The 13149-nt window shown below is 38.1% G+C and overlaps 1 protein-coding gene across 6 annotated transcripts in view; it reads left to right on the top strand.

Annotated features, from left to right (window-relative positions):
- Positions 1-13149, top strand: part of TULP4 (TUB like protein 4) — a 155911-nt gene that overhangs the window by 90960 nt on the left and 51802 nt on the right. For all 6 annotated transcript variants that reach the window (XM_064649241.1, XM_064649242.1, XM_064649243.1 and 3 more), the window contains 2 exons: positions 7618-7746; positions 8049-8210. In XM_064649241.1, the coding sequence (XP_064505311.1) occupies positions 7618-7746; positions 8049-8210 (291 nt within the window). The remainder of the gene's footprint in view (positions 1-7617; positions 7747-8048; positions 8211-13149) is intronic.

Consider the following 13149-nt stretch of genomic DNA (forward strand, 5'->3'; position numbering starts at 1 on the left):
TCAACTGTTATTTCTCTTTCTCACATGCAACTTTCCATTCTGACAAGTGACCTGTCAAACCTTCTGGTGCCCAAACATATTTATTGGATATACTTTGGATAAGCTAATTTCTGTCGATGCTTGTGTTTTGGGTTTTTTTGTTGTTTTGTTGTTGTTGTTGTTTTGATTTTTTGTTTGTTTGTTTGTGGGTTGTTTTTTTTAATGTCTCCCACAACCGTGATTCTTTGAAGCCACAATTAAACATGGTGAGTTCAAAGCGAAAAGAGTAATTCCTTTGGAACTGACTCTGTGAGCCACTTCATTTATAGGAGCATTATACTTCTTGTCTGGTACCTGTGAGTGGTCTTGGGGATGCTTTCCTCTTCTAAAGTAAGTGATAAGATAGCACATTTTATGTTCTGTCAACATATAAAATGGTTATGTGGCAAATCCTTGGGACTAATAATAGAGTTTGAGGGTGTATTTCTTAAAATGAAGTGTATGATTTAAGGAATGTAAGGAGATTTGTAAAGCTTTAGAGCCTTTCCAAGTCCTCATCTTGGCAGTTTAATACAAAGGCACCTAAATGTATTCAGTGAGATATTGACAGTCTATGTATTTTTAAGATAACATCTTACATTAAAGGCATTCCTTCTTCAAAGTAGCTATCAAAACAAATTTTTGTTGCTATTGCCTATTTGCCAAAATCATTGCCTCAAGCTTTTAAAGGTCAGACTGTCTTCCACTGGGGTTGGATGCCAAGCACATGATACCTTTCAAAAATAGGTATATGTGGTGGTTTGGATGCCAACCCCAAGACACCTTTTAAAAATAGGCATGAGTGGCATTCATCTGTAAAGCAAATAAACAAAACTTGCTGGGGAGCATCAACATTCTTCCCAGTGGGTGAGCAACCACACTATTACTTGCAGGGGGTACCAGCCGCTCACACAGAGTGAATGAGTACTGGGTGAATGGTTACCTCCTCTGTGCTTACTCAGAGGGTTATTGCTGGTGAACTGCATTGCTCCTGCCTGGCCATTTCTCTTTCTGCAGCTGCATAGGTGATCTGAGTCTTTGTCAGCCTGGTGTGTGCTCTGAGCTTTATGAGAACAAATGCCAAAGATAAAGGGGAAAAAATTAGAGCAGGTATTCAACAAAATGGCATGGAGCTTCTGATGTATGCCTACACGGTACTTAACTTCAGAGCCTTACCTAAGGTTTTTGAGTTAGGGATGTATTTGCTTTGAAGACGGTTTTCATATGAAGGCCACAGAGAAGTCTGTGGTCAGAAGAAGGTACAGAGTTGCACCTGGAACTTTCATCTTCATTGTGGTCAGCACCTTATTGCTGGTCCAGCCTTACCTCTGATTTCAGTTAGTGCAAGGTTAGGTCCCCAGCTCACAAGCTTAGCTTATTGATAATGTTATACCATGAAATCAGATTGTCAGTTTAAAAAAAAAAAAAAAAAAAGGCTGTTCAAATTTGGTCCTTGAATGTTGGGGGTTTTTTGTATTTCTTTATTTTTACAATACAAGAATGTCGTTATATTTATTTAAATATTATTTGCAAAAATTGTAACTCCTTTTCAAAGAGCAGAATAAGCAAGATGACAGCAGCTGGCAGAGTAATACTTTTTTTCCATGAAAATGTAGGATCCTGGGATGAAGTGTCAAACCTCTAATGTACGAGTGGCAATGGGCAGCTCTGTGGGTGGCAGCAGCCGAATCCCCAGGGGCTGTGAGCAGCTGCTGTGCCCTCAGTGCACATCACTGCAGACCACAGCTTCTCCTGTGGCAGGGTAAGGGGTATTAAATGACATCCGTCCCTGAGATATCTGGAGGCTACTCCAGTCCTTCTAGAGGAGAGCTCATTTTTTCATTATTTAGGCTAAAGAAACACAAAAAATTTGAGATGGTGTTTTCTGTCTCCCAGAACTCATTTGCTATTCATTTACCCACTGTGTAACCTGCAGCCCCTGTTATGAATTGGCAGTTTTTCTCAAGAATTGTAAACACTATTATAAATTTGCCATTCTTTAGCTGCAGCACAATGTTTGTTATTAATAGCAGGAGTAATAATTCCATGATGGGTATCATACCTTGGAAAGTGACAGCTCCATATGCAAATGAAGCACTCCCACCCAGGTGTAATGTTGCTGGAAACAAAAAGTCAAAGCTCTGCAGGTGTGGGAGAGATAGGGAGTGTATCATTAGAGAATGCAATATAAGACAAGGAGGATAGGAAAGATGGGTGATGCCAACTAGCTGTCTACCACATCTGCTTCTTTTTTGTCTAGGATTATTAGGAGGAAAAATATTTATGTGATGCTCTTTGCGTGATTGAATTAGTTTGAATGGAGAGAATTATCTTGACGTTGTCATGGCAAGAAATGAAGGTCGTAAGTGAAGGTGAAAGTAAGAACAATTGCAAACCGTCTGTTTGCAGCATGAGAAACTAGGAGAGAGAGAACTTAGATAACCTTTATACTAATATTCAAGACAGTTAAACATTTTGCTGAACTAAACATATACAGAACCATTTATAACCAAATATTGGTTATAAATAAAGTATAATGAGAAGGAACAGCTCATTAACTACAACCCTACTGCTTATTCTGGGCACTCGTTGTAACTTTCAAATTATATTCTAGTTATAAAAATCCACTTCAGTTAACTAACTTCAATTAGTTAACTAACAAATGTGCAAAGTTGGCACAGGTTCCTTCAAGGATTTAGTAGGGATGTGTATTAATGCACATACCCATATTATATTTATGTAATGTGTATACACATTATACATGTATATACATATATCTGTATCTCTCTGTATTATGGAGAGAGAGGCACCAAACTGTTAGTAGCATGTGAAAGTGGCTATTGCTTTCTCTGGTTCTTGTACTTCTGTGTTTCATTTCTATTCCCCACTGTTCACTTATCCTTTTTCTTTGATAAATATACTTTTTTATACTTTGATAAATATACATTTTTTCAGCTCTGTGGCTGTTAATAAACCATAATAAGTACCAGTATGTTGCATATACTATATGCACACATTTTTCTATACCTGTAACCACGAGTAAAGGTCAATGTACTCTCTAGGGAATTGCATAATAGGTCTGCTTGATAGAGCAAATAGGTGATGCTCAGTGATTCTAGGTAGATTGTCGAGTTCCTTTTGTCAATGCTTTCTTTCAACCGATATATGTTCTTTTTAAAGCTTAAGTACTTTCCTAAAAGCACAGGATTGAAAGATGCCTTTAGATGGGCTGAGTTCTGTACTCTGCTAGTGTAGGCAATAGACTAATCTCCTTTATTATTCTGTCCTAGGAACAGTTAGGCCTTCTGCTGTTGCTGCTTGGAACATGGAATTATTTCAGCACCTTCAATAGCACTGGAAATGTAGTATGATTTATTTGGGGGGAAAGGCCAGCAATTCCATATGCACAGTGGAGTTATAATGCATCACATCCTGTGCACCCTGTAAAGATATCTACTTTACTTGTCATTTCAGAAATGCTCCTGCCACATAAAGGAATGTGGCCCTCCAGGTATAGCAAACTGTGCTGTAATGCAATATTGGCATCAAGTATTCTCTGCTCTATTGCTGCAATAGTCCATCTGCAAGCACGTCTCCATAGTGTGTGTGAAAATGAATGCTGGAGAAGACCTCTATCTTTAGAGCATATGCTCGTTCCTCAGTAAAATGGATGGAGGATCAGAGATTTGAATAAATGAGTCACTGTGACTCACTACAGTGTATCTGTAATAAAATCTATCTAAATTTGGTAAGGAACTCTAGGAACTAATTGCCCTAGTTACTTACCCATTTTATTTTTTTGTAGATGTTTGTCCCTTGCTTTTGTAGCACTTATGTACTGTATGTACATAAGTAAGATTTCAGTAATGACTGTTATATGGTATTCTAGATTAAGGACTTCTGCTCTTGGAAGATTGATTGGTATCATATTTTCCATCACCTCTTTCAAAAACTGTAATGAAATTAGGAATAACAAGAGGTCTCAGAATGTGTTAGATTTTAGCAGGTTTGTATTGTGTTAGAAAATGTGGAAAAAATTAATAAAAGTTTCAATAGCGTGTAACAAATTTAGATTACCAAACATGACTACAGGTTGGGAAAAGGTCACGTTTACTATAAATCACATATTTGCTACTCCAAAAATTGCAGTTACTCAAAATTTCTGGTCTAAAATCTTAATAGATAGTAATATTGTTAGCAACATTAAAGTATGCCATTAGTTCTTGGGTATTGTTTCTAACACTTTTAGGATTAATTAAATTTAATTTCTGAAAATCAAGTTGGCAATTAAAACAGAGATATCGAAGATCCTGAATGCTGCACTTCTGAAACAAATTGTTCACCACGATTTCTTGCATACAAAGAAGCTCAAAGAAAACATAAGACTTTGACTCAAAAGCCCCTTGAACTTGATGGAAAGCATCCTTTTTGAGGGCATTATGTTGGCCTTCATATTGTACTTAATGTATTAGGCCAGGAATTCCTTGAAGTTTTATTCATGGGAGATCATATCCTGTATGAGAAAGCAGTTTAGAAACTGATTAACATCTGTGGTACATTTTTTCCAACAGTAGAATGAACACAATTTGCAATTCTTGCAGAATTTATAAAAACCCTTAGCCGAGCAACAAACAAAAATAAAAATAATTAGACAATATAAGAAGGCTGTGTGGACCACAAATTGTCCACAGACAACTTACTTTTGTGCACCAGCATTCTTACTCCTTTGAATACAAGATATAACTGTTCAGTCCTTCAGTACCTGTGTGAAGATGTTAAGTAGGAAGCAGAGACCATAAAGGCAGAAGTAAAAATTGGTCCTCTGTGAGTTGAAGCTGTTAGTGAAAGTAATGATATCTTTGCATTTATGGATTAGCAATAAAATTCCTCTTTGCAGAGGGGTAATTCCAGCTTATGCTTTATTTAAGTGTGCTATCAATGGGACATGTTTTCATATGCTTTACATTTTAGCCAACGTAAAAGCCAAAAGGCAATCCTTCCTTTCTTTATCTCTTCTTCAGTATGCTTAGTGTCTAAAATGAAACTGGAAATACTCAAAGCAGTTGTGGACTCAGCACCTGTAGTCAGATGTTAAATGTAAATTATGGCAGCATCTTTAAAATGACCTCATAGAATGGTAGCATTTGCTCTGTGTTTGAAGGACTTGAATTTTCAAATTACAAATTTGCTTCCTTATGAGACTGTTATCAGAAGGCATATAAAATCATTTCTCACCTTTCTGAATATGAAACAGTAAGTTTATTTTGGAAGTTACTAATTTGAATCTAATTGCAATAGAGGGAGGCTATAGCTAATCTTGTTTACATTCAGACGTACCTTGAATGTTTTATCAAGTCTAAACAAAAGACAGGTTGTACAGAATTTGAATAAAAATTTTCAAGTTTTAACAAAATTCCTATTTAAAATAGAAAAGAAACAAACCGCAACAAAGTAACTGTTGTCACTTTGCCCCTAATTCATATTACTGGTCAACTGGTATGTCTAATCTGTAAAATTGTATGCTCTTCTCAAATCTTTACCCTGTTTTGTCTGGCGATTCTAAGGTGTTAGCTAAAAATTTCAGTGGTGTTAGCTAAAAAATCCATAGTAGTTGAACAATTAGTTTTCTTTTTGTTCCTAAATTTTGTCTTGCAACTAATTCTGTATGATCTATGAAATATCCAATGTGAGCAGTGACTAAGCATTTAAAGGTCTGGTTTTTTAGCAATGGTAAGTACCTTCTGATCATTAATAGTCATCATTAGCCTTGGCAGCTCCCAGCCTTTAAAGAAAATTTTTCAGTGTTATCCTTGGGTTTTTCTTCAGTTCTTTCATAATACTGTTAGGCATAGCTGGCAAGTACAGTTATGTCACTGTTGCATTTTGCCTCAGGGTGGATGAAATTTTATGGCTCTTTGCATAGGACTTATACCAAAAAGAAAACAAAATTTTGACAAATCTGTGCTATTCTTATTTAGATGGAAGGGACAGAGCAAAACCTCCAACGAAGTACATCTGCTTGCGTTGCTATGATGGAATATTTTATTTATTGCCCTTCCAATAAAAGAATATTTTTAAAAGCTGTGTGTGATATAGTCCATCTAGGGGCATGGTATAATCTGCCTGACTGGAAATGGTACTGGTGACTTGGAGTGCAGCTGCAAGGTTATGGTCAAGTAGAAGCAAGTGTTTTTCTGCAAAATCTCAAATGGGATTCTTCTAAGCTACATAACAACAGTGAGGTAGTTTGTCATACTTGCTTCTCTTCATAATCTTTGCATATGAACAAAGAAATGCTTTTCTTGTGGTTATTTAACCATCGATGCTTTGGGCTGGTGAGCTTCCCTGATAGACATGTTCTGAAGTTCTGACCCTCTGAATAAGTGTAGCACTCACTAAATAAGTGTAAGATCATCCCTCAGCTGTCAAGTTTAGGTTTTAGGTATATATGTGTATTTATATCCTAATTCTGAAAGCAACTGCTAATTTTGTCTCTCTACTTAGAGCTCATCTTAGGGCTGGAATCTTTAGGAAGATCAGTCCCTCTCTGTAAACAGCAAAATATATTTCAGGAAAACTTGTCCGTCTCTTTTAGATGATTAATTATCTATATAGTTTTATGAAAAAGTGTCATTAGAGCTGGATGCTTAGTAAGTAGTCAAAATGACACTACTGACTGAGTAGTTAATATATGTTTACTTCATTTGCATACACTGTGTCTCAGCTGGGGGGAATTTACTTGTGTATGAATGTAAGCATCCCATATATATCAACATATTTTTGAAATACAACCAATTTTGGGAAAAAAGTTTTTAAGAAAAAGTCACTAACAGAAGGTAAATGGTTTTACTGCTAATTTTGCTTCAAGCACTGGGATGACATGCTTTTTTCTGTTTTATACTGAAGTCTCAAGAGATAGTGTATTTGTTAAATTGATATTAATTAAAAATGAGAGAGCAGTTTGGTAGGTTTAGACTTCATTAGATTCTTCAGAAAAGCCCAGATAGCTCTAATGTGGAGAGAAGAGCCTAAAGCTGTTTTGTATTCCTTCTTCATGCAGTACCAAAGCAACTTTCCTATGAAATTTCTAGTTTTTAATAATATGGGACTTTTGGGTTTTTTTTTGAATATGAGTATTCAATAGGAGTATTTAAATTTACTCTCTGATACCGGTGCATGCAACTTCATTTGAAGTCACCAAGAAGTGATGATTTGATGTAGAGTCTGACAGTCTCTGAGATTACAGTGAAGGGAATAATTTGAAGGACTGTTGGATGGTCTGTGCAGAGTCTCCTGTTTGGTGCTTCTGTAATGGAGTGCTGCGTTCCAGTGTACAATATGATTTTATTGGAAGCGTGCAGTGCCTTCCAAAAAGGTCTGACGATGAGAGATTGTGCGTTTCCTGACAACCATGAAAAAACAATTCCAGCTGTTCTTGAGAGACGCCTAATGCTGTGCTGAAAATTGCTATTTTGTACATCTTTAGGATGTAAATGCGATGATGTTTATTTGGCAGTATTGTTTAACCAGTTCTTGTTAAATAGCTGTTAGCACAACATGCAGTTTTGGTAATGCTGTATTTGTTTGCAATCTTTTAAGGTTGTGCTGGTGAGATGGAACGAACCATTCCAGAAATTAGCAACCTGTGATGCAGATGGAGGAATATTTGTTTGGATACAATACGAAGGCAGATGGTCTGTGGAGCTGGTGAATGATCGTGGGGCACAGGTTGGTATGCATGTTTTCTCTGCAGTTGAGAGTGATCACATCCTGAGAGGCAAAATGAAGAGGACAATCGATGATGCTTTATACCTTTCAAAAAGCACAGGAGAAAATGAAACATTTCTTTGTTGAAGAGAACATGCAAGAATTGTCCCAAAAGCACAGTTGCTTTCTCTAATAGGCATGACAGTGCTACAACTGGGTTAATAGGTGCCCTGTCTCGTTCTGTGCAGTGTTGCCTTTTATTAAAACAACAAAATATTCCTACATGGCCCATATATCTGTTTTCTTGTCTTTGATATGTCAAGGTAAGCGACTTTACATGGAGCCATGATGGGACTCAAGCACTTATCTCCTATAGAGATGGATTTGTGCTGGTCGGTTCAGTCAGTGGACAAAGACACTGGTCTTCAGAAATAAACTTGGAGAGTCAGATCACCTGTGGAATATGGACTCCAGATGACCAACAGGTAATGAATGGGGCATTTAGAGGTGTCAATTGGGTTGCATTGATATGTTATAGACTACACCTTTTAAAACGTTGTTAAGTAAAATGGTCACTTGGTAAGATCAGTTTCCCTCGAAATTGCTACTCCCCCCAATAAAGAAAATTTAATTCATCCTGTTGTTCTCATTAGGCAAATATGAAAATGTACCAAGTTACCTATCATCACTTTTCACTCTGATTCACACACAATCTTATTCAGTTGTTTGAGACAGGAATCTGTAATTGTACCTTTAATTTGTTGGTACAGGTGTCTTGAAAATGCATTTGAGCAGAGGTACAGCCTGGACTATTAAACATCTGACTGGTCATTTTCGTGTAGATCTGTCCAGTCTGCACTTGCAGCAAAAGCAGTTCCAGCTGCAGATATAGTTATGTTTTGCCTTCATATAAGCAAATGGACCCAATTAACTGAGTGTCGAAGAGATGTCTCAACGTTATGCAAACAACATAATTTAAAAGAAGGCCATTTTTCCAACCATTGAGTTCAAATCTTGCTAAACGTTGAAAAAGCCAGTTTAAAAAAATTGTCTTTACTATTTTCTAAAGAATTATGTGATATTGGACCCATCACCATTTATAGCGTGGCTTGAGCTAGGCCACTGAATTTACAATGGCACCTTGCCATTTACTACTGAGCTTACTGGATTGGTCTTCCCCTCCACATGCTTGCTGTCATTATGGCTGTGTATGTGTGTATAATACAGTGCTGAAAGAAATGATGGGCATAGAATAGTGCAAAGAGTAACTCTATTATGATCACAGCTGGATTGTTTTCCTCCCTTCATTTTACACCTCCATGAAAAGATACTGGTTCAAGACTCAAGGTACCACTAAATTTAGAATACTATAAATTCATCCAAGATAGAGTTATTTTGGGAATTTCTAGTGGAATATAATAGCACTAATAATATGCATTTCTGCAGCAGCATCTAATAATTTTAGAGGGCTCTGCAAAGAATAATGAATTAATTATTGCAACATTGCTTTTTAAAGCCAGTGTGTCTAACTGCCTCTTTTTGAATCTGGGGAAATGTAAATCTTGACAATGAATAATTTACTTGAGATCAAGAGGAAGAGACAAGCAGCAGAAGTAGATCTAATAGCTCTCAGTCCTGTGTTTTGAGTGTGAGGCTACCCCATTTGTGTGATGCTCAGTTATTGCTGCTGTATTTGGAAGTATCTTCATTTGAGTGTTTAATTTGGAGTGGCTGACTGCCTTTAATTCAATTTAGCCAATATGTTTGTACTTTCTAATCTGGATGCTCCATAAGTGGTTATTCCAGGAAACAAACACTTGTTTAGCATCCAGATAAATGCTTTCGAACATAATGGCTAATTCCAGCTATGTGAAAATCACTTGCTTGACTTATAGACTCTACTGCTGACAAACTCACTGAAAATAGACACTCAAACCAGCCACAAGCTTGATATTGCTCTGCACAGTTCTCCCAACTATGTGGTTTGCAGGGGCTTTCATGTTAAGTGATGATGGATCTTTTTACTGTTCGCCAGAGCTGGTGGAAAGAAGTGATCTTCTAAAATATATTTAGAAGTATTTGTCTCTGGAGGCACAAAGAGATATGAATCACAGAGGTACTAGGCAAGAGACTATGCTCAGTTCAAACTAAAAATAGCAAACTAGAGGGAAGGACATTGCATCTGTTACACACAAATAAGTGCGTATGGAAATGAATACCCTTACTAGCTTATTTCTTTACCTAATTTCTCTCCTGATTTGTATCTGTGCAAATGAGAACAAAATATCACTCTGGTCTAGAATAGCTCCAGCATCTTCCCTATTGCTTAATGTAGTCTATTCGTCAGTAGAGTGAGTGAAAGATAAATGTCAACATTTAAATTTATATTTTCCTGTTGTTCTTTTTGTCACCGCTCTGGTGCCGTGAGGGTTGCTAATGAATGTGTTCTTGGAAAACATTACACTCCATGGTCCCATGAGTTTAACACAATTATCTTTGAAAGTTACATTTCCAAGGGGATTGTATTGTTCAGTATCAATTTTCCATTGTCCTGATAAAAAATTGCTTAATATAGTATGTCTGTTCACCTCACCCTTCAGTTCTCTTAACTTTCTCCTTCACTCCCTTCTGCACGCATCCTCCTCTTTTCTGCTATCTCCTCCATCTTTTCTCCTATCTGTCTATTCAGCACCAGCAGACTGTCACCTCTGTCACTCCTCACTACAGCTCTGTGTCAGCTCTACAAGAGTAGGATAATTTCCTACCACCATCTTTCTGTTGGAGGCAAGAAGTGGTTGGATTCTGCAGTATTGCCAACCATCGTCTTGTTTGTCAGAGTGTGTGTGGCCTCTGGGTTTGTGTCCTTGGTGTTGACACAGGCTTGAAGAAAAGCACCTGTGAGGCAGTGGCTAATGTCACCCATATATGAAACTCCATAGTTAATGCTTTCTCAAGTCTTTTGAAAGCACGGAGATAGAATGAGAGCAGTAGAGGCGACCAGGATGAAGTACAGTCCTACTGAAATTGATATAATTGTATCTTTTAACCTATTTGTTAGGTACTCTGCCCTGATTAAGTTATTGGCTGATTTTATTAATACTAGATGAAACTGTTCTGCGTTTTCTTTTAGGAAGAGAGTGGTATCATTCTTGTGACTGTTTTTTTCAGGATTTCTCCTTGTCTTTTGGGGTCAAACTTACTGTGAGTCATATAGATGACTGCAGTGCTTTTTCTCAGCATCATATGTCTCAGATGAATTTCTCATTAAGGTCATTGGCAGATTTCTGCTGTGGTTCACACCCAGATCTTGAGTCTGGACTTTGAGCTGTGGCCTTCTTCAACTAATTCAATACATAGGCCTTTTGATTGTGATTCTGCATGTTTATTGTAGAGGACTAGAAGTTAATTTTCTCACTTCATTGTATGTCTGTAGTCCTGCTTATTTAGGCATTTTCTCCTGTACATTATAACTAGAGCAGCCACCTGGACAAGGCAGAACCCTACTGGCCTCTTGGGGATATGCAAAAGGAAGACTTTACAAGCCTGGGTCATCTGTATCTCAAGCAGAGTGCCATGCTTGGATTAAACTTGGATGGATAGAATTACTTAGGAGTGAGACCTTCTTTTCACTGTTTTTAAGGGCTACAAGAGACTGTAGGAGTCATGTGGAATATTTCTGGTGAGAAGGCTCACCTAGGATCATGTAAGGACAGAAAGTATGTTTGAAATGAAGATGCTCTACCCTGTGTTGAGACAGTTCTGTGGTGTCATACCACACTTGTTTTGCGAAGAGGGAGTGTACATACCAAGCAGATTGAATGACTTCTCAGTGAGAAAAACTTGACTTTTGTCTAGTCAAAGGGTTTATTTATAATTATAGAAGCAATGTCAGTAAGTAATTGAGGATTTTTCCTAAGCCCACAAGTTATATGAAACATCTTTCCAGTGCTTCATCTCCCTTCCTTTGTGTTTGCTCAGCTCCTAGTGACATTTTTTAATCTATCAACTTCTGCCGCCTTTGGGACACATTGTCCCTCTCCTCACAGATTTTACCCATTAAAAAAATTATCTCTCTTCATGATGGAGAAAGACACAGTGTCAGAGAACTAAGAACTGTAGAGGGGTCTAATTATCATTTTGCTTATAGCAGTGTAGTGTAACTTCTTGGACTTCCCTGGGGTTGTTTCTGTTGCTGTTTCTGTGTGTGAGAAGGGAACCAGAAGGAAATCACTCTCCAATAGAGGAAGGCTGTGATGAAAATTAATATATTTTAATTCAAGGTTATCCCAAGAGGTGCTAGTAATCCATATTTATTCCTTGCATCTCTGCTAGTATAAATTATTAGACTTTTCCCACAGCTGTAAGTGCCTATTTCTATTTCTCCCCCCTCCCCTTTTCCAGCTGTAAGCTTTAACTTGTGGAAATTCGGGGACTGGCCAGTATTTGCTGTGGCTAGGATGTGACAGACTACAGGTATGTGTGAACTTTGTCAGCTTTTCCTCCCGTTTTCTTTGAAAACAGGTATACAAGCAGTTAGCTAATTTGATTTGCATCCTGCTGGGAACACTGTTGTATGTGGCCTCATTGCAATGCAACATGCAGTAGTGCTAAGAATGTGTAAGTACAGGCCTCAAGATTCAGCCGCTCCTGTTTCTAGTGAGACAAAATTATGCTCTTGGTGAAACAGAAAAGCAGCACTGCATTAGGATGAGATACCTTGTGCACTGAAGGGTCTTACAATGCACTGGAAGGAAACAATGAGACCAGTAGTAGATGAACAGCTTTGTCTCAAAACGCAGGGTGTGGGAGCTCTGTATGTTGTTTTTTAAAAAAAACAACAGCAGTAGCTGTGCAGGAAGGCAGTTTCTATGCTGGTACTCCTGCTCCCAGTGCTCGCCATCTCTATTCCCATGGCAACAACAGACGCTTCAGCATCTTTTTTCAGTGACAAGCAGGAGGCAGGGGCAAGCTTCACCTCCTTCCCCTTGCCTGCAGTGCTTCAGGGTGGAGCCCAGGAGTCAGAACGGATCTTCACATGAAGAAGGGGATGCTTGTTATTTCTGGGTCCAGCAGTGTTGCTGGGTGGGATCTGTGTGCTAGTACAGCTAGTGGTGCCCTACGTGTCCCTAAATAGTATCAGTGCTGTGCTTTGCCAAGAGGCTGCCATGTGGTAGCCACAGTTCTCATAGGAGGTAGGAACTGATTAACGAGAAACGCTGTCAAATGGTTACTGGTGGCACTGGGTGTTTCATGAGCTTGTCTCTCAGGCTTCTTGATTTTGGTATGACTTTAGTAGAGTCTGCTTTTGGACCTCCCATTTTCATCTGTGAACTTGCATTTGCTACTACCTTTTCAGGGAAATGTTCTGAACAGCTCCTAAGCTGGGAGGAGGGGTAGCAGCCTTACCTAGCTTCCAGAACACAG

Source organism: Pseudopipra pipra, chromosome 3 (genome assembly GCF_036250125.1).
Source record: "Pseudopipra pipra isolate bDixPip1 chromosome 3, bDixPip1.hap1, whole genome shotgun sequence".
NCBI classification, from domain to species: Eukaryota; Metazoa; Chordata; class Aves; order Passeriformes; family Pipridae; genus Pseudopipra; species Pseudopipra pipra.